Source organism: Trichoderma camerunense (assembly GCF_050948025.1).
Source record: "Trichoderma camerunense strain CBS 138272 chromosome Unknown V8C40scaffold_1, whole genome shotgun sequence".
Lineage (NCBI taxonomy): Eukaryota > Fungi > Ascomycota > Sordariomycetes > Hypocreales > Hypocreaceae > Trichoderma > Trichoderma camerunense.
In genome coordinates, this window is record NW_028145369.1 from 1129961 (window position 1) to 1153068 (window position 23108).

Below are 23108 nucleotides of genomic sequence, written 5' to 3' on the forward strand. Positions count from 1 at the left end.
TCTTCGAGCATCGTTTATTTGAGATGAAACTAAGTATCTAGCCATTCAACGAGTGTATTATAACTGGCACAAGCAATGAAAGTACACCACAACGCCATTAAACGCCTCAAAAAGTTATCTATCCGTTTATTCTTTTTTTATTCGTTTTTAGCGTTATTTCAGCCTCTTGATACACCCAACGAGGAATACCTTGTCATCAAGTCGTCACACCACACACTCCTTCTTTACAGCCAACTTACAGCCACGACCATCGCGGCAACAGCTGCCATTAGCACCCCAGACTGGTATCTGGTGCCCTCGCTAATGGTCACCGGTACCTTGGTAGGAGCCGGATCAGGCGTAGGATGAGGACGGGGCGGGATAGGATCCGTGACAAGTCTCACGCATCCTCCTGGCGGACATGTTGGCGATGCCGGAACGGTTGTCTTGCAGTGTTCACCATCGCACTCTGGACGGGGAAAGGGGGCTTTGGGCTCGGATGACGGGGCAGAGTGATGCTTCCATGTCGTGATGGGAGACGGAGGATCAACGTGGCATCCTCCAGGCGGGCAGGAGAGCGGACAGTTGGTGACTTCGGGGGGACAAGACGTGATGGTCTTGATGGTGGTAGAAGTTCTCACGGGGATGCTCTTGGTGTGAAACTCGTTACCAATATCTTTGTCCTTGTCGTCATCGCAGTGGTCCTCGTCCATTTTGTACAACGAATATCGCTTCTTCCCCGTCACCGGACACTGAGGGCCTCCGCACCATCCCGCAGTTTGGTTGCCGCCGATGCACGGCTGCACGCAGACGGAATCCTCAAGCTTATTGTACTGAGGCTCGCCCTTGGAAGCAGGATCCTCGCAGTGGCACGAGCCGTCGATGGCGGCGTATTTGCCCTTTGCGTGGCAGGCTTCCTGGCACTGCTGGGCGCTGAACGGAGCGGGGAGATCGACGTTGTAGGAGAAGACTGGGGGTTCGGCCTCGACGCAGCCGATGTATTTGAAGCCGTGGGAAGCGTATTCTGCTTGGGCTGCTGCGGTGGCAGCCATGAGGCTGACGAGGAAGGCGAGTCGAGACATGTTGGGGTGTGTGCTTCTGGATGATAACTCGCAGTCACTTTACAGAGTAACTCTCCTCTGGTATAAGAGGTCGTTATGCCAAGGAGATGGGAGACTGGACGAGAACAAAAGCCGTCAAGTTATATACCCATCGAAGCTACCCGCGATTTGTTATGAATACTGCAATCCAACCTCATTTTGGGATGCGTAGCCAGACTTGGGCATGGAATCGACGTACCGCACCGCACGCTCCAACGGCTGGTTCGCGACACCATGCGCATAGGGAGGGAATGGGGGCAGCAGGTCGCGGCCCTTCGCCTCCTTTACGGAGTATCGCCGAATAACATGTAACTTTCTGAACACACGCATCTTCTCAGGTCAGATGCTCTGTATACGTGGAACAGGTGCAAGGGGATCAGCGCGTTAATGGTATGCGATGCTAACATGCCAAGCATGCCTCTCCGAGGTATGAGTGCGAACCAGGGGAAAGGAGAGGCTGGCTAGTTGACGCATCTCCAACAACTCATTTCAGCTACATTTACTCGCTGGGGAGAGGCTAAGTTGAGACAACTTTCCTTCAGATGCATTGTGTGTGGAAGAAAAAGGGAGGCTGGCGCCGTTACGTTTTGTCCCAGCCGAGCGAGGGTCCGGGTCGTAGGAATGTAGTCGTACGACTCTGCCCGCTCTCTAGTGCATACTCATGAACGCGACTTGCGCGTCACCAAGTTTTGGGCTGAGTTGCATTCCAGGACTTTTGGTGGTGATGTCAATCCAAAGCTTACTTTTGTTTGAGTCGTCCCATCATTTATGCCGAGAGGGCGGCGTGTCTGATCTGATCGTAGCTTCGCGATCAAGATGAATTAGCTGGAAATAGTCCTTCCCCATACCATCAATATGATGTTTCAGCTGCTCTTATAAAGATATATGACCGGGACAGTGCATGGAAGCCCAATATGTGTTGCTGAGTGGATATTATTGCCTTGAGGGCCTTGTGTTATTCCAATACACACACTCCATAATCTCATGCGACGCCGCTGTTGCCGCATAAGTTTTCATCCTTGAACAGGGTCCAATCTCTTTAATTTTCGTTACATCATGATGCTGGCATCGTATTTGTCTGGTAAAGCGCACAAGTGGTCCCTTGACCATACCCAACTGTCACGAGGAATGCCAGTCTCCACCAAGGGCGCAGTATCGACGCCAAAAGTTAATTACGACTTACTACTGACAGCCGTCTAGTATTGAAATGCTTCACTTGTAAATAAAGCAGCATAAGATAATTTCATGACTCTTTGCTGAGTTGCTCTTGGTATCTGCCGAGCATATATAAATCCAAAATAATCATGAGCTTCCTCGTATACGGCGTTACAGCGGCCCTTTCTGGTCTCATCTCTAAGCCATTGTCCGTATCCGCGCGATTCTTGACCATTTACGGACCATCGGGTATAACCGTTGGCCAATAACACATACCTTATTCTCGTGGCCATGAAAGTCTCTAACAATGGTAGAAAGGTACCGCTTCATCTAACCGAGTTACCACGCTCATTAAAGAGAGGCGCTATGCCCCAAGATTGTAGATCCAACCTGTTATATGTATTGACTCTCCAAATGCTCACGCAGATGTACCAGAAGGATCTATAATTACCATAAAGAGGCTTGATTTAGTTCAGGAGAACCATACGGCTATATAACGACTTAATAAACTTAATTCCAGTTTGCCGGGGTGTTCCTGGAATTCTGCACATGTCAAGTTTAGGTCAGGTCTTGATGTCTCCTCACGGAGTCGAAAGTCTAAATGAATAATGTGTGTAGAGAACCAACTAACAACAGTCTGATCATTAAGCGTTGCCATTATTATTTAACTAGACGACCATCTTTAGTTTAATGTGATGAGGTTACAACCTTCTTCAGTCGTTCGCTCGTTTTTCGCATTCTCTCACTCGCTCATATACGCATTCGCTTAGTTCTTCATTCCCCTGCTCAATCATTCACTCGTTGATTCACTCCATTACGCACTCGCTCGCTCTCGCGCTTATATACATACACATACATGTACACATATGAATACTTTTTTTCAACCCAATGTTGCAGGAAGAATTATCGGGACCTGAGGGCCCCACGACATTGCCTTGGGTCAAATACCCCATCCTCGTTAGGCATGGCTACCGCAACTTTAGACGCTGGCTCCGAAAAGACAAGACCATCGTAGCCTGTGTCGAAGACCTCGAAGAGCCACCGCCCGCTTATCAAGCCGTACGAAGGGAACCTCCGGCTGACAGCGAGCTGTATAACTTACAATACGAACTGTCTTACTACCACAGTCAGGTATACGTCGAGGAGGGCTTAGAGAGACAACTTCTCTACGCCGACATTGAATATCTGCACCGGTGGATCGTACAGCTGGAATATCTGACCTATTGGAAATTGGCTACAACAATACCCGCGAGGTACCGACATGAACCCATCAAAGACCGTATAATAAAGGGAATCAGGAGGCTTCGCGCAGAATTTTTATCATCATCATCATCATCATCATCATCATCATCATCTGATGATGATGAATTTCTTGAAGATGAAATGATATCACTAGAAACAAGAAGGAATGAAACGATATTGATAGAGAGAAGTGTATAAAGCAAATCTTTCTTCTCTTAATAAATTCATTTGCTCAGCTTTTTACCAATGCTAGACACATGCATGTACACACAAATAGTGCAATCTATGACACCCTCTACCACTCCTGTGTGCCATCTTTGCTCAAAACCTTGCCCGCATCAGCATCTCGCTCCCCCTCAGTCACTTTCCTAATAAATTCTCCTCCAATAGCCGGATCACCCGCACCCAACGACTTGAGAACCTCGGGAACACCTCCCAGGTTCGTAGCCAAGAAACCCGGGCTAATGGCAAAAGTCTTGACGCCATCGTTGATCAACAACCAGTGCCAGTTGAGCATCACCATGTTGAGCGCAGTCTTGCTGCTCTTGTAGCCCAGGTTGGCGATGACGCCTGGCTTGGGCCATCCGGCTTCCGGCTTGGGGGCCCACGGGGGGTAGAAGCTCCTAGAGTGCGCCGTGAGGGTAGACAGGCCGGATGTGATGAAGATGAGACGGGGGGAAGAGGACTTGATGAGGAGCGGGACAAAGGTAGCGGTCACGATGTGAGTTCCGGTGACGTTGACGTCGTATGCCTTGTTGAAGATTTCGCGGCTGTTTGAAATGTCGTTTGCGAAGTTCTGGGTGTCGAAAGCAGCACCTGTTTGATGTGCGAAAAAAGGCATATGTCAGTCCCATCATTCGACCGGTATAAGCCATTTATAAGTAAAACGCTACGAACCTGCATTGTTGACGAGTGTGTCGATTCTGTCCACCTTGGCATTGATAGTCTCAAAAGCCTGGGCAATGGACTCATCGCTTGCCAACTCAATGGCGACAGGCTCAAGAACGCTGCTCGATCCTGTGACCTCTTGAGTAGCGGTATCAATTGCTTTTTGGCCCTTTTCCACTGTACGAGCGCCGACGAAGATGTGGTACGGCGTGGAGGAGCGCAAGAATGCTTTGACGGCCTCGTAGCCAATACCAGTGTTGGCACCGGTGATGAAGACGATGTGCTTGTCATTAGCCATTGTGTATGATGAATTGTGAAATGTGATGGATAGTTATTGTGATGTTAGCTGGTTATTTGTCTTGTCTTGTCTTGTTGAATTGAGTTGATATTCTCTTGTAAACTAGCTGTTCCATAGCTGGTATATATACAAATCTACACCATTGCCAGAGGTTTCTCTCTGTGAAGTATCCTCGATAGCTCTTCAAGGGAAATACAACCAAATACGCCTGAGCTCTCTTTCTGATTCGCTGTCGAATACGCTGTATTGCTAGGCCCGAGCCGAACGGCGAGTTGCACAAGTATCGGAGTTAAACAATCTCCTAGTGACGATCACAGCCTTATTTCCACCTCGGATGCCCGAGAGAGTCCGCGTTTCGAATGAAATGTGGGGGAACAAGGCCGAGCCGGGGGTTGCTGAAGGTGTATGAGCGCCGGTTTGCTGGGCTTTTCGGATCCGGGAGGCCAAACTCCAGGGAAATCACATAGGATTCGTTTACCAGGCGTAGAAGATTGAGCTTGTGTAAGTCTTTGGTTAGTATGACAAAGATCATGCCATGGTGTTGGCTGTTCTCTCATCCTTCGTCGCCCTCGAGACACAAACGCTATCCTCGCTTTGCTTTAGCTTGAAGTTGTCCTCGTTCTCTTTATTCTCCCGACTCCGTTTCCACTCCGCACTCAGCAAGACTCTAGTCTAATTGTAAATCACCCTCTAGTCATGATAATCACTGTATTACGGTATTGCTCTATGGCGCAAGACAGCTTGCCCCACCAAACCTCCACGTTTCTTCAAGGGCCGGGGCTTTCCGTCTCAATTAAACACATTGCCCAATCTGGCCATCCGTTCGAGCTGCCTCACCTAAATCTGGTCAGCCATTCGAACCATCTGATAACTCAAGCTGTATTACACAACCACCCATTGCCTGCCCAATTATTAATATATCATGACGCAAACCCCCCTCAAAAAGGTCTGCATCATAGGCGCAAATGGTACTCTAGGCTCCGTCATTCTCCAGGCACTCGTCGCCGCAAACTCCTTCGACGTGTCCGTCCTCCAGCGCTCAAACTCGTCTTCTTCCACGACCTTCGGTCCCTCAGTCACCCGCTTAGTGGCCGGACCTGATCTCGCCGTCGACGAGCTCACACAAGTCCTCAAAGGCCAGGATGCCGTCATCGCCGCCTTCCCGCTCGGCCAGGGCGACCAGCATCTCCGACTCGTAGAGGCCGCGTTCAACGCCGGTGTCAAGCGCTTCATCCCAGCCGACTTTGGGAGCTGCGACGCCGGCGACGCAGAGCCGCAAAAGTACCTGCCGCTGTATTGCAAGAAGACGGCGGTGCGCGAAAAGTGCGAGGCTCTGGCCGCCCAGGACGAAAGCACGACCTTTTCATGGACGACTCTTGTGTGCGGCCACTTCTTCGATCACGGGCTACGCGACGGACTGCTGCACTTCAACTTTGATACCCGCACGGCTCAGATCCTGGATGGAGGCGCCATCAGGGCTTCGACCTCGACGCTGCGCCGCATCGCAGAGGCAACTGTCCGCATCCTTGAGAGGCCAGTGGAGACTCGCAATCGCGCGCTCTATGTGCAGAGTTTCAACCCGACGCAGCTTGAGATTGTGGCTGCTCTGGAGAAGGCAATGGGCGAGAAGTGGCACATCCAGCATGTCGATTCAAAGTCATACTTGGCAGACGCTCAGAAGAGGCTGAGCAGCGATGATGAAAAGGCTGTTTTGATCGCCATAGAAGACATTGTCTTTGTGTTGGGAGCTCTGGATGCCGATTGGACAAAGAGGGATGGATTTGCGATGGAGCTGCTTGGTTTGAAGGATGAGAGTCTGGAAGACGTTGTGAACGAGGTGGTTGCTGCGTATAGAGCCGAGACTTCATCGGCATGAAGCGGTTAAGTGCTCAATACCTTGGTTGTATATAGATACACACACTTTAGTTATTACAAGAGTCCACGTATAATTACGGTTGATGATGACGTCTATTCAGGTTTCAGGGTAGCATTCTCATAACTGCTATAACAGCTTGCATTAGTACACACACGATTCTCACAGCACTGATGTCCTCGCGATTAGCTGCGTATTAATGATTCGGTTCTCAGTCCACAGAATTCCCTAGTATGCAGGGAGCACACAAGTGAGCACCATCAGCTTCAGCCGCAATATATGACATGCACAAGTGTTGGTTCGGAAGCGCTTATAATTGGCTAGTAGAGTCTCGCCTGGACAAGGAATACGGGCTCGAGCTTCACATCGAATCATCAACAATTCGGTTGATGTCTGTAAACGGATATGAGTGGCACCTGTCAAACGCAATGCTGGCAGATGATCATCCATATAGCTTGCAACTTGTAGGCAATCACCTTCAAGCTTAAAACTCTGGCCCAATCACCGAAGCTCTCCGTTCGGAAGCGGCAACATGGACGTTGTACCCCTCAATGTCTTGCATCTCGCCAAGGAATCGATCCCTCTGTCAATGTCTTCTCCCGACCTATCAGAGCAGTTTGTACCACAGCTGTAAGGCGCCACACAAGACACTTGCCTACAATGCGGCATCAATACTCGGACTGTCGCTACCTAGGTAGTCACGATGGAACACCATCACGCCACTTGACGGAGACAAACCGACGCTAGATTCGAGTATATGGAGCAGGCTATAACGCCCGCGAAGAAAGAGACCGGGCCTGGAGACATCAGATCTCTCTCAAGCATAATCTTCTCTGCGCACCTATTAATAGGTTTCCCTAGGATATCTGTTTCATTCTAAACAAGCAGTCAGCTGTCAAAGCACACTTGTCAGAATGCAGTTCGCTTCGATCAGCACCATCCTCACGCTCGCAATGTATGACACTCCAAGCCAAAGCATTCATGCTCGACCAGATCACAGTGCCCTGCTGACTTTGAACTTTTGAAACAAGTTTCGTTTCCGCTGTTCATCCTCTGGCTGTCACTAACCAAGAGAAGCCATGTCCCACAGTCACTTCGACAACGACACACTGCAGCACTTGTCTGAGGGCCTTGTGCCTGATTGAGTCAACGATAACGACGCAAGTGGGATGTGCAGCAGCAGTTCCAACGGTATACACTGGCTACCCATGTTGCGGTCCATGTCCTGGGGGATGCGGGACCATATACATCACGCAGAGCAAAGAGCCAACGACACCGGCCCCTGCATCGCCAACTAGCTGCGTCCCTACCGTCACGGTAACGACGCATCCTGGCATCAACGAAGGCTGTAAATTCAACTGCTCCAGCGAATTTTGCATAGCCGATAGTGAGTAACCCAAAATAGCACGCGCGAGTGAAGCCTCCATCTCATGATTTGTCGCCACAGACTTCGTGACCCTGCCTTGTGGTTGTTCACAAGCCGCAGGCGTCGTCACCCAGACGGTCACCGCTTGTGCAGCATCGAGTCCATGTTGGAATTGCCATACCGGGTTTCAATTTACAACCACGGCCACCGATTGCCCAGCGTCGACGAACAAGAATTAGATGAGAGGCTGTGCTGCCAAAATTTGATGCCGTAACGATGCTTGCTGTGTGCAGGACAGCGGCTCGGCAGACAGCTAGGATAGGGCCCTGTGGATGAAGAATACTTCAATGTAACCTGCGGTTATTTTTGTAGAAGCCCAATGCTGCACACCTGCAGATGATGTGAAATGGGCACTGCATATGGCTGCAATATCACCTCAACTGCGCGGTGATAGGCGAATCAAAGGCGGGGGAGGACCAGGACCAGGACCAGGACCAGGCTTGATGGGATATTTTAGGAAATGAATCATGACGACGGTCGAATTTGCGATTTGACGAGTATCCAAAAGAGGGTATTAGTCGAGTTGAGTCGAGTTGACTGTAGATGCTTGGACCGTGAAGCATCCATCAATGTTATAATTGGAACAGACGAGGCAAGGATGGACGGGAAGATGATGGAAGACTCCCGTCAAGACTCGGCTCCGACTCGGGCATCAAACCAGCCCGGTCTACCGTCCAGTGCTAAATACAGTAACAGTTTAGTCACATTCACTGTAGGTTGACGTGCCGCTCTCCTGCAGCTAGCTAGTGCTATCAGCACTGTATTTGATCGCCCAACTGCACCCCAGCACGCGACCTCTCTCCACCACTGGATAGGCTATCCACAGCACTCAGCTGGCTGCTAACAATGGATCGCCACAGGCAACGCAGCTCCATGCACAAAGAAACGAATTGCCATCATCACCAAAATGGCATACGTGTACCCATTTAGCAATGACCGCTACCAGCTGAGCTGATTTTCTTTTGTCTTCTCTCAGCTTCGCCCCATTTACAGCTGACGCCTCAATCACCAGGTCCCTTTAGAAGAGCGACGGCCTCCCGGCTCCGTCCTATCGGCTCGCTCACCGGACTCTCAGCGCCCCTAAAATAAAAAACCTGGTGGCCTTGACACAGCACAGCCCCGGTGCGGTGACGTTTGTCATTTTCTCCGTCTTCAAAAAAGCATCAGAAAAACAACAAAAACAAAGACAAGACAGACACACGACACCATCTTCGTCTCACGTTTGATTAAAACCACGGTCTTGTGCTAGGGTAATGCCCGTTCCTGCTTACTCTCTGGCAAGGATGTATTAACCTGCGTCTACTATCTTTTCTCTCTCTCTCTCTCTCTCTCTCTCTCTCTCTGCAGCTTGCCCTTTGATTTGTTTGGCCCGGCATTTGCTTGTCATCCTTCCTTTCGGCTTAGGTTTAGTCGCCTTTTTTCTCCGGGCCTTGATGTCCGGATGCCGTGAACCTGCAGCAAATCCTTGCACAAAGCCCTCTTTTACATAAGAAAGGAGAAAAAAAAAAGCATGATCGTCAAAGTCACTCGTCACATAGCAGAGTGCCTGTAAGCTTAATTGCACGATACATCAAGCAGCTATTTTCTGTTGCCGCGCGCCTTTTTCCCGGATTTCCCAACGTTCTTCAAGGCCTCCAGCATATTTCCCAATAGAGGCATATTTTGCAAAGCGACACGAGAGCCATGGAGGCCCATTCACTTGCCTCCCTAAACCTGCTGGCGGCGAATCCGCCGCAATATCCCGAAAACCCGTCAGAGACAAGACTAGAGCCTTTGGTGCTCTACATCTCCAGAGTTCCTGGCACCAGAGGTATTTGGAACCCCCCTCACAATATTGCTCGTAGCAAAAGCTTACAAATAACTGCAGACGTGATTCTATCACCTTTTAAACCTCAAATCAAGAATGTCACAGGCGGAGATGTCTCCAGCAGTCTCTACTATGTTCATCTTGAGATCCCAATGCTGGATATTACCGGCCCTCAGCCATTGAGAGATGATGCGCAAGGTAGATCCAGCGAGGACAGCTCTATGACGAGGACGATTGCTCGGAAGCCGGTTCCTGGATCAATTTCATCACAGACTCCCAATATCTCGATACAAAGTGATCAACAACAGCAACAGCAGCCTCAGATTACTTTTGGAAACCCGACGTTGCGACCACCAAACGATCTTAGTGTGCCTTTCAACTCGCAAGATGCCGAAGTTGCACCCCCTCTTCCCCCCAGACAATACGAATGGTCGGGCTCGGGATTCTCAGAGAACTCTCCCCAGCGGAATGCTCCAGATGGGTCACAGCAGTTGCGCCCATCTGCCTCTAGACGCAAACCTGTCGGGCCAAGGCAGCTGAGCGATATACCTCAGAGTCGGGTCTCCATGGACGAAACGGCACGTTCTAGAGATCAAACCAGAGATCGAGCAGCTACCATGGGGCATACTAGGCAAAGTCGCTCTCTGTCTCCAATCAAGAACAGCGAGTATTCTACGCCACCTTTTACCTTGAGCCTGATAAGGAGGGATCCAGGTACAGGAGACCAGTGGAACGTAGGCAAGATTTCGTCGTACGAAGTGAATACAGAGGTTGGGGAAACGAGCCAGTCTGCCATGTATCTCTCTGCATCCTCCGAACAGCAGTCTCCTCGACATCCACCAATCGATATTCACCTTGAAAGCGCAGGATACGCCAAGTTCCGTGGGAGGCCATCAAGCGCCATTCCCCCTAGAAGGAGCATGGATGCCGACCGATCATTCATGGACATGGCACCAGGCCCACGAGCCGACGGGATGTTCGCCAGACAGGTTTCCATGGCGTACTCGAGAAGTTTTGGCTCTGCCATACGATCCAAATTTCATCAGATGGAGCAGGCGGCTCGGAAGAAGACGGCACACAATCGAAGCGAGAGCGAAGCATCGGCCAATTCGTTCAGTTCCGGAGAATACAAGTCCGGGTCGCCGACGTCTTCACGCCCTGACAAGATGAAGCCGAGAGGATACACCTTTACAAGCCCCTGGGGTGGTAGATGCGAGTTTCGCACGGGCAACGGCGGCCGAAGCTTGCTGTGCCACCATTTCTTGCATGAGGGCGAAGTCGGGGCTTATAATCCGTTGGTCCCTGAGGCGAGCCCGTCAAGGTCGTCCACCGTTGTCAGCGAGTTACGTTTCAATCTTCCAGGTTCCGACTTGTTTCCCTCTGGTGAAGTCCCCAAGGGCGACGACCGTCGTCTTGGCCACTTTAGCAAGTTCATCAAGTCGGCTATGGAACGCTATGAAGACAGAGATGAAGACGATGTAATATCACCGTTTGACGTAAACATAGGCGGAGAGAGAGCTGGAGGAGGCAACCGCGGCAAGCGGGCCAAGCTCGGGAAGCTCATCATATACCACGACGGGCTGAAGATGCTCGATCTGCTGGTGGCAGCCAACATGGGGCTGTGGTGGGGGACATGGGAAAAGAGCTTCTGAAAGCGAGTTGTGCATAGCGTCGATTACGCCATTGAGTAATCCATCATCAAGCGTGTAATTGCTGATTTCTTTTTCCTTTGTTATTTTTGTTTTTGTTTTTGCTTTTGTTATTATAATACCTGGTTGGCATAAGTTAGGAGGTAATAATGAGCTGTAGCACGCTGAAGTCGTTTGAGCGGGCGTTCAAGTTATATTAAGCATCACGTGCCATGTCACGAGCAGCCAATACCACCAATCACTGGCCTAGCAATGTAATCCCGCATTGCACTAAGCCATTCATCCAAGGCAAAAGAGAGCCATCAAAAGTGCATCACGTCAAAAGTCGCCTCCCGCCCAATCGACGTTCCGCCCCAGGCGAGCCCTGCTCTTTGCAACTCCGTCAATTGCAGCGAATCCCGACGACAATGGCGCCGACTCTCTCCGCCTCGGCAGCAGCCATGCTCGCCAAACGCCAGCTTGCCCGAGCTCCGGCCTCGACCAGCTCGCTCATGATGGCGACGAGGATGCTGGCCACTCCCTACCACCAGCAGCAGCGGGGATATGCGACTCCCAAGGGACCCCCGCCGCAGAACTTCCGAACGAGCAAGCAGGTCGAGTGGGTGTGGGAAAAGGACAGCTTGTTGGACCGGCTGGGCAAGTACTTCCTCATGACCGAGATGGCCAGAGGAATGTACGTCCTGCTGGAGCAGTTCTTCCGACCACCGTATGTTATACCGAACTCTGGAGATTCAGGATTTTCACTGGCCACTGGTGTGCATAAGATTGCTGACTGGAGGGACGCAGCTACACCATCTACTACCCATTCGAAAAGGTACGCAGGTTGCGCGGGGGATGAGCTAGATATACATGGAGAGCCTCCTCTTGCCATTGAGCCGCGATTAACACTTTTCCTAGGGCCCCATTTCTCCCCGATTCCGTGGCGAACACGCGCTGAGACGATACCCCTCTGGTGAAGAGCGATGCATTGCCTGCAAGCTCTGCGAGGCCGTAAGGACCCCGCCAATATCCAGCGCATCTGCAGGGATTGGGAAATGCTAACTGCGCATGCAAACAGATCTGCCCTGCCCAAGCCATCACCATTGAAGCCGAAGAGCGTGCCGATGGTTCTCGCCGTACTACCCGCTACGATATCGACATGACAAAGTGCATCTACTGCGGTTTCTGCCAGGAGTCCTGCCCCGTCGACGCTATCGTGGAGTCTCCCAACGCAGAGTACGCGACTGAGACCAGAGAAGAGCTGCTGTACAACAAGGGTGAGTTTGTGGTGGTGTCCAACGGAGATGAGCTCTGCAGCAGAGTACTGATACAACGATTACAGAGAAGCTGCTGTCCAACGGAGACAAGTGGGAGCCTGAACTTGCTGCCGCCATTCGCGCAGATTCACCTTACCGATAAGCCACACAAATCTAATTCCATTTTTGTATGATGTGAGGGGAGAGAGAACCATTAGAAGAGAGGCACCAACGGAGGAGTCATGGACAACAGGATTGTACATAAGATTGGCGCTAAACAAAAAAATAAGCCTTGTATTCGAATTTCGGCCATGGAATGAGTGAATGAGCGGGAAATATGAAGAAAAGTGACTGCTATAGGTTTTAAAGTATGGTAGCAATGAACTGAGGTCGGCTTTACGCTGAAGCTACCGTTCAATTATCTGGGAAACATGTTGGCCCCTTTGCTCAAAAACGATTCTGAATAACCGAGGCCGTTCCCACTAACTCCGAGACACTGAAGAAGTTCTAGTGCCGGCCAACTCTGTGCTCATGGGAGATTGGAACCATACTGGGAGGAGTCTCGGGTATGACCTCTGTAATTAATGGTAGAGTCATGATTGTCTACTGGCTTGTCCTTCTTCTTTCTTTTGATACTGCGTTGGAGTTTCAACAGCAAATACATTAAGAGGGTTACTTTGCCTATGGTTACTTTCATTTTGAGCTCTAGGCCGGGTTGGGTAAGTTGTTAGGAATGACCTTAGCCTGCTAATTGATGAGAGATGTGACGGGGTATTTATAGGTACACTTATGTGTTTCTTTGAAGATGTCGTGTTTGCCGAATACCATTCTAATTGTCAATCTTGGTTCGTCATACGTACTGTTATCAAACTCGGTCATGCAGTGACAAGTGTGTGCTAAGCAAACTGCATAAACTTCTGTGACTGAGTGTTCTGCCAATAGGTATACAAACATTTTTTTAATTCTATCACCTTCAAACAGGGCCATTTAAACGTGAACCCAAGTATGTCTTATATGCCTAGGCAACAATAGAAGCATATACTCTTTATCTCTCCAAGCCATACTCACTCACACACAATGCCTTACATCAACAGCTTCACCAATCCGGAGCTCTCCATTCCCGCTGATTCAGCCTCCCCCTCCAGCCCACCAGCTGCACGTGACTCCTCATATCCCCCTCCGCACTCCAGTTTTGCTTTCCAATGTAATGTACCTTTGTACCGGCCCAGCTCCGAAAAACCTCCAATAGACCGAGTAATAGCCAGCGAGAAATTTATCATCGCCGGAGCAGCGAAACCACGTCTCGTCACCTTTACAAAAAAACCCGCCCTGCCGCAAACCCGCAGTCAACCGACGCCCTCCCCTTCCAATTGACCTCGCCTCTTTTTCTTCTTCTTCTTTACCTTCCTCCCCTCACAAAAGCCGCAATCATGTTCCGCACTGCTGTCCTCCGCACATCCGCCTCGGCCGTCCGCGCTGTTGCCCGACCCGTCGCCATCCGAAGAACAGCTGCCCTGGCCGCTGCTCCCCGCGCCGTCGCCCCCATTGTCCGTGTCCAGAGCCTCATGGGCGTGAGGATGTACAGCGCTGGCGGTGGTCTGCACAAGGAGGAGGTTGAGGGCCGCATCATGAGCCTGCTGCAGGGATTCGACAAGGTAGGCTTAACCAGCTTCGCTCTATTGTTCGCAGTTGTTTTGTCATCTCGGAGTCATTCGGAGGATAGTTTGATGGAATGGGAGGCGATATCACAGAGACGTTGTGGGATGCATTGCGTTTAGCGGAGGAATAACGGCGCAATGGCAAGATTTGGACTTGAGAAGTTGTTCTTGATGGAGGCGGGGGAGCAAAAGAGAGCGGGGTGCAACAATATCGTCATGTTGGATATGCGCCGGTTCATGCCTTTGCCTTTTGTGTTTTCATTCTTGTGTACGCAAACATTTTGCTAACAATTTGCGCTCCAGGTCAACGACGCTACCAACGTACGTCCGGAAACACAACCACGCGCAAAACCCCCACTCTTCGAATGACATTCCTAACTCTACCCTTTTTACAGATCAAGCCCACCGCTCACTTCGCCAACGACCTCGGCCTGGACAGTCTCGACACCGTCGAGGTCGTCATGGCCATCGAGGAGGAGTTTAGCATCGAGATCCCCGACAAGGACGCCGACAGCATCCACTCAGGTACGAGAAGTCGCATCCCCCTCCCCTCAGATATCAAATAGTGCTCACACTCCGTTTGCAGTTGACAAGGCTGTCGAGTACATCCTCAACCAGCCCGATGCCCACTAAATTACTCCCGACCCGAACGACTCTGGAAACGCTGGCCAACCCCCCTGTTTTTCTCCCTCCTTTAACTCTCCAAAGTCTCTCCCTCGTTATGGCACTTGAAATTCCCTCCTACGATATACCCGGATATGAAGAGGTCAGGATATAAGGGATGGGGTTTACCGAGATAAATAATGAATTTGTTTGGGGACTTGTAAAATATAAAAAAGGCCATTCACGGTCAAAACAGGTGATACCAGGTGATGGTAAAAAAAAAAAAGAATCTCAACTAATTTTTTTTCTTCATCTTCGAGAGAGACAGAGAGAGAGGGACAAAGGGACTCTTCTTTTTATTTCGCCAGTGTTTTCCAGGATCCGACGGAAAGGAGTGTGACGATTGGGGGAAAGGTTCAGAAATGGGAAGTGTTAGAACGGGAAGAAAAAAGGACGATTGTATTGATGGTGGTTGGAGACGCTGCGAGAAACGGTCTTTGCAGCTTATCCCTTGTACTAGTGTATAGAAGAATCATTTTACTCTCCACCGAACTGCCAGAAGTTGGTATCTGCTGTGATGTGCAAAATGAGCTGCCATTCATGATTTCTCTACAAGGTAAGCAGTCTCACAGGACATTCACAGATAAAGAGATAATACTGTTGATTACCTATTAATGAAAGATACAAACGAATGCCGAAAATGCATCTTGGAACTCCAAGCTCAATATTTCACCTGATTGCATATACAAATTCCCCTATCCTAATGATACATACACCTTAAACGCAGATAAGATCATAGTTATTGACGGGCGTAACCTGAGAGGTATTATTACGGGTTGCTTCCAAGCTCGCTGTCCCCAAAACGTGACTCCAGCGGTCGACGCAACTCCTCCGAATATATCCTGAAGAGACAAAAGTAGATCCAAGTCGACCTCAGGTTCCCTTCCCTTATTATATCCACCTCCGATGTCTGCTTGTTGTGAAATGAACAAGATCCCCAGTCTCAGTCCGCAAATCGAAAGAAGTATTAACTGGAAACCAGGGCAAATGCGAAAATAAAGCGGGAAAAAAAAAAGATGATCCAGTAGTTTGTTACTTTCATTGTTTTCTTATGATGAAAGCATATGATGCTTGTTGTTGCTAACTCCTTGATAGACCGTAGACCAGAAAATGAGAGGTATGACTTCAGGGCGTAGCTGTCCTAGATGGCTCCTCGATGGCATGACGGAAAAATGAAAAAAAATAAAATAAAATAAAAAAAAAAAATAGAAAAACGCAAAAAACTCCAACCTATATAGTATATATACACCCCCTGTGTCCCTTTTTGTTTTCCCTTTCCCAGCCCTTGGCGATGTTGGATGCCGGATGATGATTTTGTGTGTTCCCCTTCCAAAGATTGCCATCGATATTGCGAGAGAAGACGAGAGAGAAGAGAAGAAAAAGTAAAGCGAAAAGAAGCAAGTAGCTTGGAAGGACATCCGGAAAAATTCGGTGGACTGAACTCTCGGTTTCCAAGAAAAATGCACGTCGCATGGCGCGCTGTCGTCTGGTTCGTAGATCGTCATGCCTTCGTCAAAAAATGGTGTGATTCCTCCGTTTCGTCGATTGTAGTTTTAAAGGGTTGGGGGTATCTTGTCTAAAGAAATATGCTCCGCCATATTTTTGTATTTTCCTCTTCGCGAAGTCTATTACCTTCCGTTGACTGGTACAGCGTCTCGTCCCTCCTTGGTGCCGTTAGAAGCAGGCACTGTCTTGCTGGCGGCGGCGGCATTGGCATATGAGCTGTAGGCTCCCAGTGCCAAACCAGAAGAACCGCGCTTGCGAATCTTTGACGATGAAGAGTCATCCTCCTCCTCCATGCTGAAGACGAAAGCAGGGTCTTCTTCATCAATCGGAGTGGTAAATCTGCCAGTGACGGACGAACCAATGCTGGCGCTGGAGACGTGGCGCTCTAGACTGCGGTCCTTGCCGATGGGTGAGATGCCATTGCTGGCGTTACGGCTGACGGTGGGGTGCAGAAGCGGGCTTGAGCTATTCAACGTGTCATCCAGCCGGCTGCGTTGGAGCTGCTGTGACAGGACCGACATGGTTTCGTTTCCGGCCCCGGCAGATGCCCGGAGGTCGTTCGACATTTCTTTAGCTAGGATCGAATTTCGCAGGGGGCTGCCAACATGGCCGAAAGCTGATCCGGCAGCGCTTCGGGCCGATCTGGTCATCTCCTCCTCTTCCTTCTGACGCTGGAACAGGGGTCCCCATCGGCTCGGGCTTGAACCGATGGGGCTGCCATACTTGCCAAGACTACCGAAGCTGAAGTCGGGCCTCTCGTCTCGCATCGAGCCTCTCCGCGCCTTTTCTGCTGGGGTCAACAGATCCTGCAAATCGCCAGGAACAAGATTTTCCGGCACGTTGTCGTCGTCGCCAAAGGCAAACTCAGCCTCCCAATCGCGGTCAACCATGTTCTTGGGCATGCTGGCGCTGAGCAGTCGTGGCTTGGGATACCGGGTTGAATGCATAATTCGTTTCCCAAAGTACTCTTCGCCTGTGAGATGCTGCGAGTCTGGAGGGCTGCCAGCGGTGGGGGTAGCAAGATGCTCGGATGACCCAAAGGCTGACGAGTGGAGCAGCTTGAGCGTCTCGGAGGTACGTTGGTCCTTGATGCTGCTGAGTGATGGAGACGGCGACTCGAGGCCAAACTTTGACGGCACAGACGAAGGCCATGGCGCAGCAGGGAAACGGGCGGCGTTGGAGATGCCGTTGGAGTCGAATGAAGAGGGCAATGGTGCATCGAGCACGGACAAGCCCCTAGCAGCGGGCGACAGGCCAAAGCCAAGGCGGGAGGGGTCGTCGTCGGGAGGAGAGCCATAGCTAGACTCTGTGACGGAGTATGGCGCATCAATGGTAGGGGGGCCGTTATCGTGGCCACTAGAGAGGCCGAGCTCCTGAATCTCATCGCCGTGATAAGGATATACGGCTTGGTCGGCGCGGTAGAGGGACGAGGTCAAGGCACTGGCGGTCGAATGGCTGAAGGGGCTACTGACAGAACCCGGGGTCTGTGAGACGGGACTGGCGCCGCCCGCACGATTGGCAAGATTGAGGGGATTTGGGCCGATGGTAACGCCATTCTTACCGTAGTTGATTCGGCGGCCGTCGGGCAGGACGTGGATGTTTGCGCACTTGGGGCCAAACTTGCAGTTACCCTAAGAGGAAAGCCCATGGTCAGCCAACCAATCTAGACACATCTGTCTTTGTCATGCCATGGCGCAGCAAGCGAGAGGTCGCAGAAAAGGGATTCAGAGAAAGACGTGGAGCACATCGGACGAGCTTCGGAGAGGATGTAGATGGGTGCGGGTATTTTCGGGCAAGGACAAAAAGAAATGGGATCAATGTTGGTTTTTGGGCTTTGGTTTCTCTGGTTGTCGCAATAGGTGACGATCATGGAACCGAAATATGCAAGATATGACAAACACAGACGCACAAGCACACAAAAAAAGCAATGCTCACCTTTGCGAAATATTTGCAAATCGTCTCCGAGGCGGCGCCCAGGTCATGGCTGAAGGGACAGGCATTGCCGGCCTGGCAGGCTCCCTGGCGGAAAAACTTGCACGGGACGTGCGATGTGTCTACAAGCAGCAATCAGAGGTCAGCGCATGGTCGGGCAATCAGTCGTTGCTCATCGTGAGGCTCGAGCCGTGGTCGTGTGCCGGGCTTTCGGTGGGGGAGGCCCTAGACACTGGAGGCGGCAAACAGAAGAGCAGAGGATTTGTGTAACGTACTGGGCGGGCTGCGCGGCATGCTATGATGGCTGCTTCCGTGAGCAGCGCTGGGGATGCTGAGGCTGCCGCTGCGCATGTGGCGATACTCGGGCATCGTGGCGATGGGAGACGAGAGTCGCGAGGCTCGGCGGTCGAGCGCAGAGGGAACAAGAGGTGAAACTAGAGGAAGAGGAGAAGAAGTGCTGCGAGCGTGACGGATCGAGTTTGAGGGGGAGAAATTGGGGTTTAGGTGCTGCGCGGGCGGTAAAATGACAGCGTGGGCGGGGATAGAGGGGACGGAGGGGGGAGGTAAGGCCCCTGGAGGCGCTGGAGGCGCTGTACAGGCAGCCGTAGGGGGGCCCTGTAGCTGGATTCCAGCAGCGCCAGCGCCAGCGCCAGCATCCGGGCCGCCGACGCCGAACTGGTACGGGTTAATGTAGTGCATGTGCGAGTGCTCGGCTCCAGAGGCTGCCCGTCCATGTACTTGCAGCACTTGGCCGACGCTCGTGATATTGGTATCCCCTTGACCTTGACCTTGACGATGACGATTTTGCTGATTGACTTGGTGACTATTATACCCGCTTCCCGCAGAATCTTTGTGTCTCAGCACGGCTCGTAGCAGCGCTCCCGGCCGTCGTAGCCTCTGGGGCGGGAGCACAGTGTATCGGTCGTGGATCGCGGCCATCCGCTTATGGAGAAGCAGGGTGGAACTGCTGGTGGTAATAAGAGATAACAGGGCCGAGAACCAGTCCGAGGACGATATGAAGACGGAAAGATAATGAACGAGAGTGGACGAATAACTGGCAAGAAGAGAGAAGAGAAATCGGCGAAAAAGAAGAGGAAGAGGAAGAAGAAGACAAGTAGAAGAAAGCAGGGCGTGATTTGCGCCTGCTACCACGTTCTTGTACTACTCGGTCCCAACATAAACGTCAAAAGAGTACGGAGTAGGCGCTCCCGTATTATCGACTAGCAGCAGCTTAATTTGAGGCTGTCGATGGGCTCTGCTGTGGTCAGTCGCCCGTCTGTCAGCAGTGCATGTACCGAGTTTGCGGGTCCACCGGGTTCGAGAGCTCATCAGCGGCCGGTACTGCAGAGGATGTGAGATTCCGTAGACTGGCAGTCGATCAACTAAATCGAATGATATCCAAGGCGGCCGCGACAAGGGGGGGTGGCAGGGGGAGCAGGACAGGGAGGGTCAGTTGAGGTGCTGGTAATATATCACGGCAGATGTCGATGAGTCGGCCGCCTATCAAGCCGATGCACGGGGACGTCTAGCTGATTATATAGGTAGATTTGCCTGCATCTGTGAAGAACAGGCCGAGGGAGGTTCAAGTGTCTAAGATGTGTAGGTACATGTATGTACTCATGATATGCTAGTATAATACGCTGAGAGCCCCTCTCGTTCGCGTCAGGAGCATCTCCTGTTCATCAGCTCCGAAGCCAAAGAGCAACCATGTACCCCAGTGGCGAGGTTCCTTTGGATAAGCAAAGAATAGGTAGTTGAATGTGATGGTCAAGAGAGAGGCGTGTAAACACGGGGACGGGCATGGGCGTAAGTGTAGTTGTGTTAGTCAACGTAGACGCTGTGTGTGGGAGATGTAGGCGTGGGTGTAGATGCGGATGCGGAGGACGGCGTCCTCGGAGTCATCAGGATGGTGTGCTGAAACAACACAGCTCTTTGGCGATGGCCTCGAGGTACCTCACATCCAGCGCCAATTACGAGGACCGGACATGTATCAGCGTTGGATCAAGTTGGTTGCATGTTATATGCGAATGCCGCTAGCCGGAGCAAGAGCCCGCGCAAGTTGGTGAGGCGGCTGTTCGATGGCCCTCGAGCATCGCCTTCTTCTTCCAAGACACGGCGAGGCGATCATACATGTAGTTAAGCCACTAGTCTCAGAGATAGACTGAGGGCTAGCAGAGTGTTGGCCAGCTCAAGGTTTCGATTCAGCTCGGAAGCGACCGTCGCTCCCGTTTCTGACTCGGGCAAGGCTCAGAATAGCAATGATGGTGGATCTGACAGTCTTTGAAGTGTTTCAAAATACGGTCGATACGGCCCCGAGTTGAGTTGAAAGACGTCGATGTTTCCAGGAAGCCGGACTTGATAGCCCACTTGCCGAAGAAGAGGGGCGAGGAAGGCAAGGAAGCATGCCACTCGCTGTGGGCCGACATTCCTTTGGCCCAGACCTGAACAACATCAAGTCCCTCATCCGCTCAGATGCGAGAATCGGCTGGCGTTGAAACTCTTGTGCATGCCTCCTCGTTTGAGATGGCCATAGAGAATTGCGCAGCTTGTCTCTATGTGTCTTGATGCATACAGTATGTGCCCATTTGTATGCATCCGAGATGATGCCTGCGTCTGTAGCCACCCTGCTGCAGATCATTCATGGCAGCTATGAGCACGGGGCCGTCTTGTCGATGATCTTGCCCCGTAGCGATTTGCATGGCATTTGGGCGTCTCCACGGTCGGTAAATAAAATATATAAAAAAGGGCAATAATAACCACACTATGATCCCGGCCTCTTTATCAAATGTTCTCGGCAGAATACATATGTAACAAGACAGCATCAGAGGTTCACGCCCACACCATCAAAGCCGCGATATATCCACACGGACGGTAGTACCGCTACGACTTGCATGGTATCGTACTCGGAACTCGTACTCTGTAGACATATTTTGGCCTCTTTGCCGGAATGTTCGCAACACTAGTCGAATGGGTTTGCCTCGTGTTACGCATGAGTTTGTCATCCAGGGCCGTCCAAATGTCTTGGCTGAGCCGCGTTGCGAAGCCATCATCGCCTGCCCACGCAATCTTGTCCCACATCGAGGCGTTTAAAATAGATCAAAGATTGTCAAAGACGGGCCCCAGCCGCTACTGTTACACCGCATATGATAGTACATCTTGATTCGGTAACTTGTCGGTAGTATTGCAGCCGTCTCCAGCGTCTCCAGCTACCTACAGCACATACAGGCAGTAAGCACATATGATTCCACGGCCGTCAAGTGCTTTTCATGTCGACAGCTTCTATGGAGCCTCTGTGCTTACCTGTAGCTTGTCCAGTGCTTCCGGGCTGCAGCTACGCCGATACCTGGCTTGTACCAGAGGCATGGATCGCGTACTCTGCTCTTTGCCCTCACCAGCTCGAGCAACCTCCCGCGCGCTAGCACAACCTGGGCTTGTCAAACCGACCGCCGACTCTCAGTGAGGAAACACGGCCGTCGCAGGGAAAAGCACAGACGGATAGAGTGCGCGCGCGAGACAGCGCCAGCAAGCTGATCCCAGTCGATTTGCCTGTACATGGCTAGGGAGCCAGTAGGCGTCTCGGCAAGGTGGTACCTACTACCGGTATATCCAGCAAAAGAACGAGGTCAGTACACAGAATGCGTGAATCCGGGGAAATCGCCCATCTCCCTGGCCATCCCTGCAGGACGCCACAAAAGCATAGAGCCGGGATTCAGAGCCATTAGTTCGGGCTTCATCAGGTGCCAGGAATAGAAGGCATGCACTCGTCATCACCGCCCGGGATACCATCGAGCCGAGATGCAGATTGCGAGTAGTAGTGATCCATTTTGAGGCTGAGACAATGACGAGAGCAAGCAGTTGGTAGTATTTCCATCTCGCCATGCAGTAAAAGATGAGTCTAGTATGCACGCCGTATGTATGTAAAGTATACTCGTATGCACATGTAGAGAGACGCGTAGTACCTCAACGAGAGCACGGAGTAGTAGCACATGAGGTTGTGGTATCTCTTATCTGGCGCCAGAATTATTCCGACGCTCCCCCATTCGGCCTCGCCTGCATCAACCTCCAGACGAGACGCGATGCGAGCGACAAAATGCCTCCGTGCAATCACAAACACAAAACACCTCGATGGCGCCACAAAGAGGAGAAGACGCCAATAATCGCACGCCCAGCCGGACCGCTCGAAACGACTCGTCAATTCCCCCCAGCTCCCGCCATTGTTCCTTTGCCTGGTCCGGTCTCAGCTGTGCAAACTTCTTGATTTTTCCACGACGCTTCGGCCCATGACTTGCATCCATCGTCTGCAGCTGCGTCCAGTCATGGCTCAGACCAGCCCTCCTTGCCTCCATGGCCGTCGGCATGTCTCAGGGCAAACGGAGCGCTGGTTTTGCCCTCATGTCCGGGCTAGCGAATGGGGTTGTGTGCCAACTCCCAACTCCGAGGCGATGTGCGGTGCCTCTACTATCTCTTCTTCGAGGCGACATGGGCTACATGCTATCCGCCATGTCTTGTCTCGATACCTGCCGATCCTTGCTTTTTCATGTTTCGCCTTCATTCCGATTCGCTTCTCACTTGCAGCTATCTACCTTTTGATCCCTTCTTCATAGATGCTAATAACCGTTGACTAAAAGGCGACAAAAACATACATCAGATAATCTCCCACCAAAAAAGAGAAGGTCACACCTCTCGGTCGATAGGGG

At 51.3% G+C, this 23108-nt stretch overlaps 10 protein-coding genes across 10 annotated transcripts; 7 read left to right on the forward strand and 3 right to left on the reverse strand.

Annotated features, from left to right (window-relative positions):
• Positions 1–44: 44 nt before the first annotated feature.
• Positions 45–1401, reverse strand: V8C40DRAFT_7380 (uncharacterized protein). Its single transcript, XM_083223369.1, has one exon. The coding sequence runs from the start codon at positions 1059–1061 to the stop codon at positions 225–227; it is 837 nt and encodes a 278-aa protein (XP_083078957.1). The 5' UTR covers positions 1062–1401; the 3' UTR covers positions 45–224.
• A 1721-nt stretch (positions 1402–3122) lies between these two features.
• V8C40DRAFT_260311 (uncharacterized protein) lies at positions 3123–3592 on the forward strand (the record flags this gene model as incomplete). The annotated part of the gene is made up of 2 exons (XM_083219121.1): positions 3123–3434; positions 3533–3592. 2 exons carry the CDS (start codon positions 3123–3125, stop codon positions 3590–3592), a joined length of 372 nt encoding a protein of 123 aa, XP_083078958.1.
• Positions 3593–3653: 61 nt separating this feature from the next.
• On the reverse strand, positions 3654–4820 carry V8C40DRAFT_229615 (uncharacterized protein). Its single transcript, XM_083212517.1, has 2 exons — positions 4374–4820; positions 3654–4292 (listed from the first exon to the last, which is right to left on the reverse strand). The coding sequence occupies exons 1-2, from the start codon at positions 4660–4662 to the stop codon at positions 3772–3774; spliced, it is 810 nt and encodes a 269-aa protein (XP_083078959.1). The 5' UTR covers positions 4663–4820; the 3' UTR covers positions 3654–3771.
• Positions 4821–5304: 484 nt separating this feature from the next.
• On the forward strand, positions 5305–6701 carry V8C40DRAFT_229617 (aromatic alcohol reductase). Its single transcript, XM_083212518.1, has one exon. It carries the CDS (start codon positions 5585–5587, stop codon positions 6536–6538), a length of 954 nt encoding a protein of 317 aa, XP_083078960.1. The 5' UTR covers positions 5305–5584; the 3' UTR covers positions 6539–6701.
• Positions 6702–7150: 449 nt separating this feature from the next.
• V8C40DRAFT_229619 (uncharacterized protein) lies at positions 7151–8637 on the forward strand. The gene is made up of 3 exons (XM_083212519.1): positions 7151–7490; positions 7567–7922; positions 7983–8637. The coding sequence occupies exons 1-3, from the start codon at positions 7450–7452 to the stop codon at positions 8138–8140; spliced, it is 555 nt and encodes a 184-aa protein (XP_083078961.1). The 5' UTR covers positions 7151–7449; the 3' UTR covers positions 8141–8637.
• Positions 8638–9362: 725 nt separating this feature from the next.
• V8C40DRAFT_229620 (uncharacterized protein) lies at positions 9363–11595 on the forward strand. The gene is made up of 2 exons (XM_083212520.1): positions 9363–9771; positions 9829–11595. Exons 1-2 carry the CDS (start codon positions 9645–9647, stop codon positions 11418–11420), a joined length of 1719 nt encoding a protein of 572 aa, XP_083078962.1. The 5' UTR covers positions 9363–9644; the 3' UTR covers positions 11421–11595.
• A 120-nt stretch (positions 11596–11715) lies between these two features.
• Positions 11716–13479, forward strand: V8C40DRAFT_229624 (NuoI/complex I 23 kDa subunit family protein). The gene is made up of 5 exons (XM_083212521.1): positions 11716–12123; positions 12204–12231; positions 12315–12407; positions 12475–12673; positions 12739–13479. Exons 1-5 carry the CDS (start codon positions 11825–11827, stop codon positions 12813–12815), a joined length of 696 nt encoding a protein of 231 aa, XP_083078963.1. The 5' UTR covers positions 11716–11824; the 3' UTR covers positions 12816–13479.
• A 401-nt stretch (positions 13480–13880) lies between these two features.
• On the forward strand, positions 13881–15461 carry V8C40DRAFT_229628 (acyl carrier protein). The gene is made up of 4 exons (XM_083212522.1): positions 13881–14307; positions 14614–14631; positions 14706–14835; positions 14897–15461. Exons 1-4 carry the CDS (start codon positions 14083–14085, stop codon positions 14941–14943), a joined length of 420 nt encoding a protein of 139 aa, XP_083078964.1. The 5' UTR covers positions 13881–14082; the 3' UTR covers positions 14944–15461.
• A 1116-nt stretch (positions 15462–16577) lies between these two features.
• V8C40DRAFT_279213 (uncharacterized protein) lies at positions 16578–19350 on the reverse strand (the record flags this gene model as incomplete). Its single annotated transcript, XM_083221185.1, has 3 exons — positions 16578–18110; positions 18415–18533; positions 18687–19350. 3 exons carry the CDS (start codon positions 19348–19350, stop codon positions 16602–16604), a joined length of 2292 nt encoding a protein of 763 aa, XP_083078965.1. The 3' UTR covers positions 16578–16601.
• Positions 19351–21218: 1868 nt separating this feature from the next.
• On the forward strand, positions 21219–21737 carry V8C40DRAFT_229637 (uncharacterized protein). Its single transcript, XM_083212523.1, has one exon. It carries the CDS (start codon positions 21359–21361, stop codon positions 21569–21571), a length of 213 nt encoding a protein of 70 aa, XP_083078966.1. The 5' UTR covers positions 21219–21358; the 3' UTR covers positions 21572–21737.
• The last annotated feature ends 1371 nt before the right edge of the window (positions 21738–23108 follow it).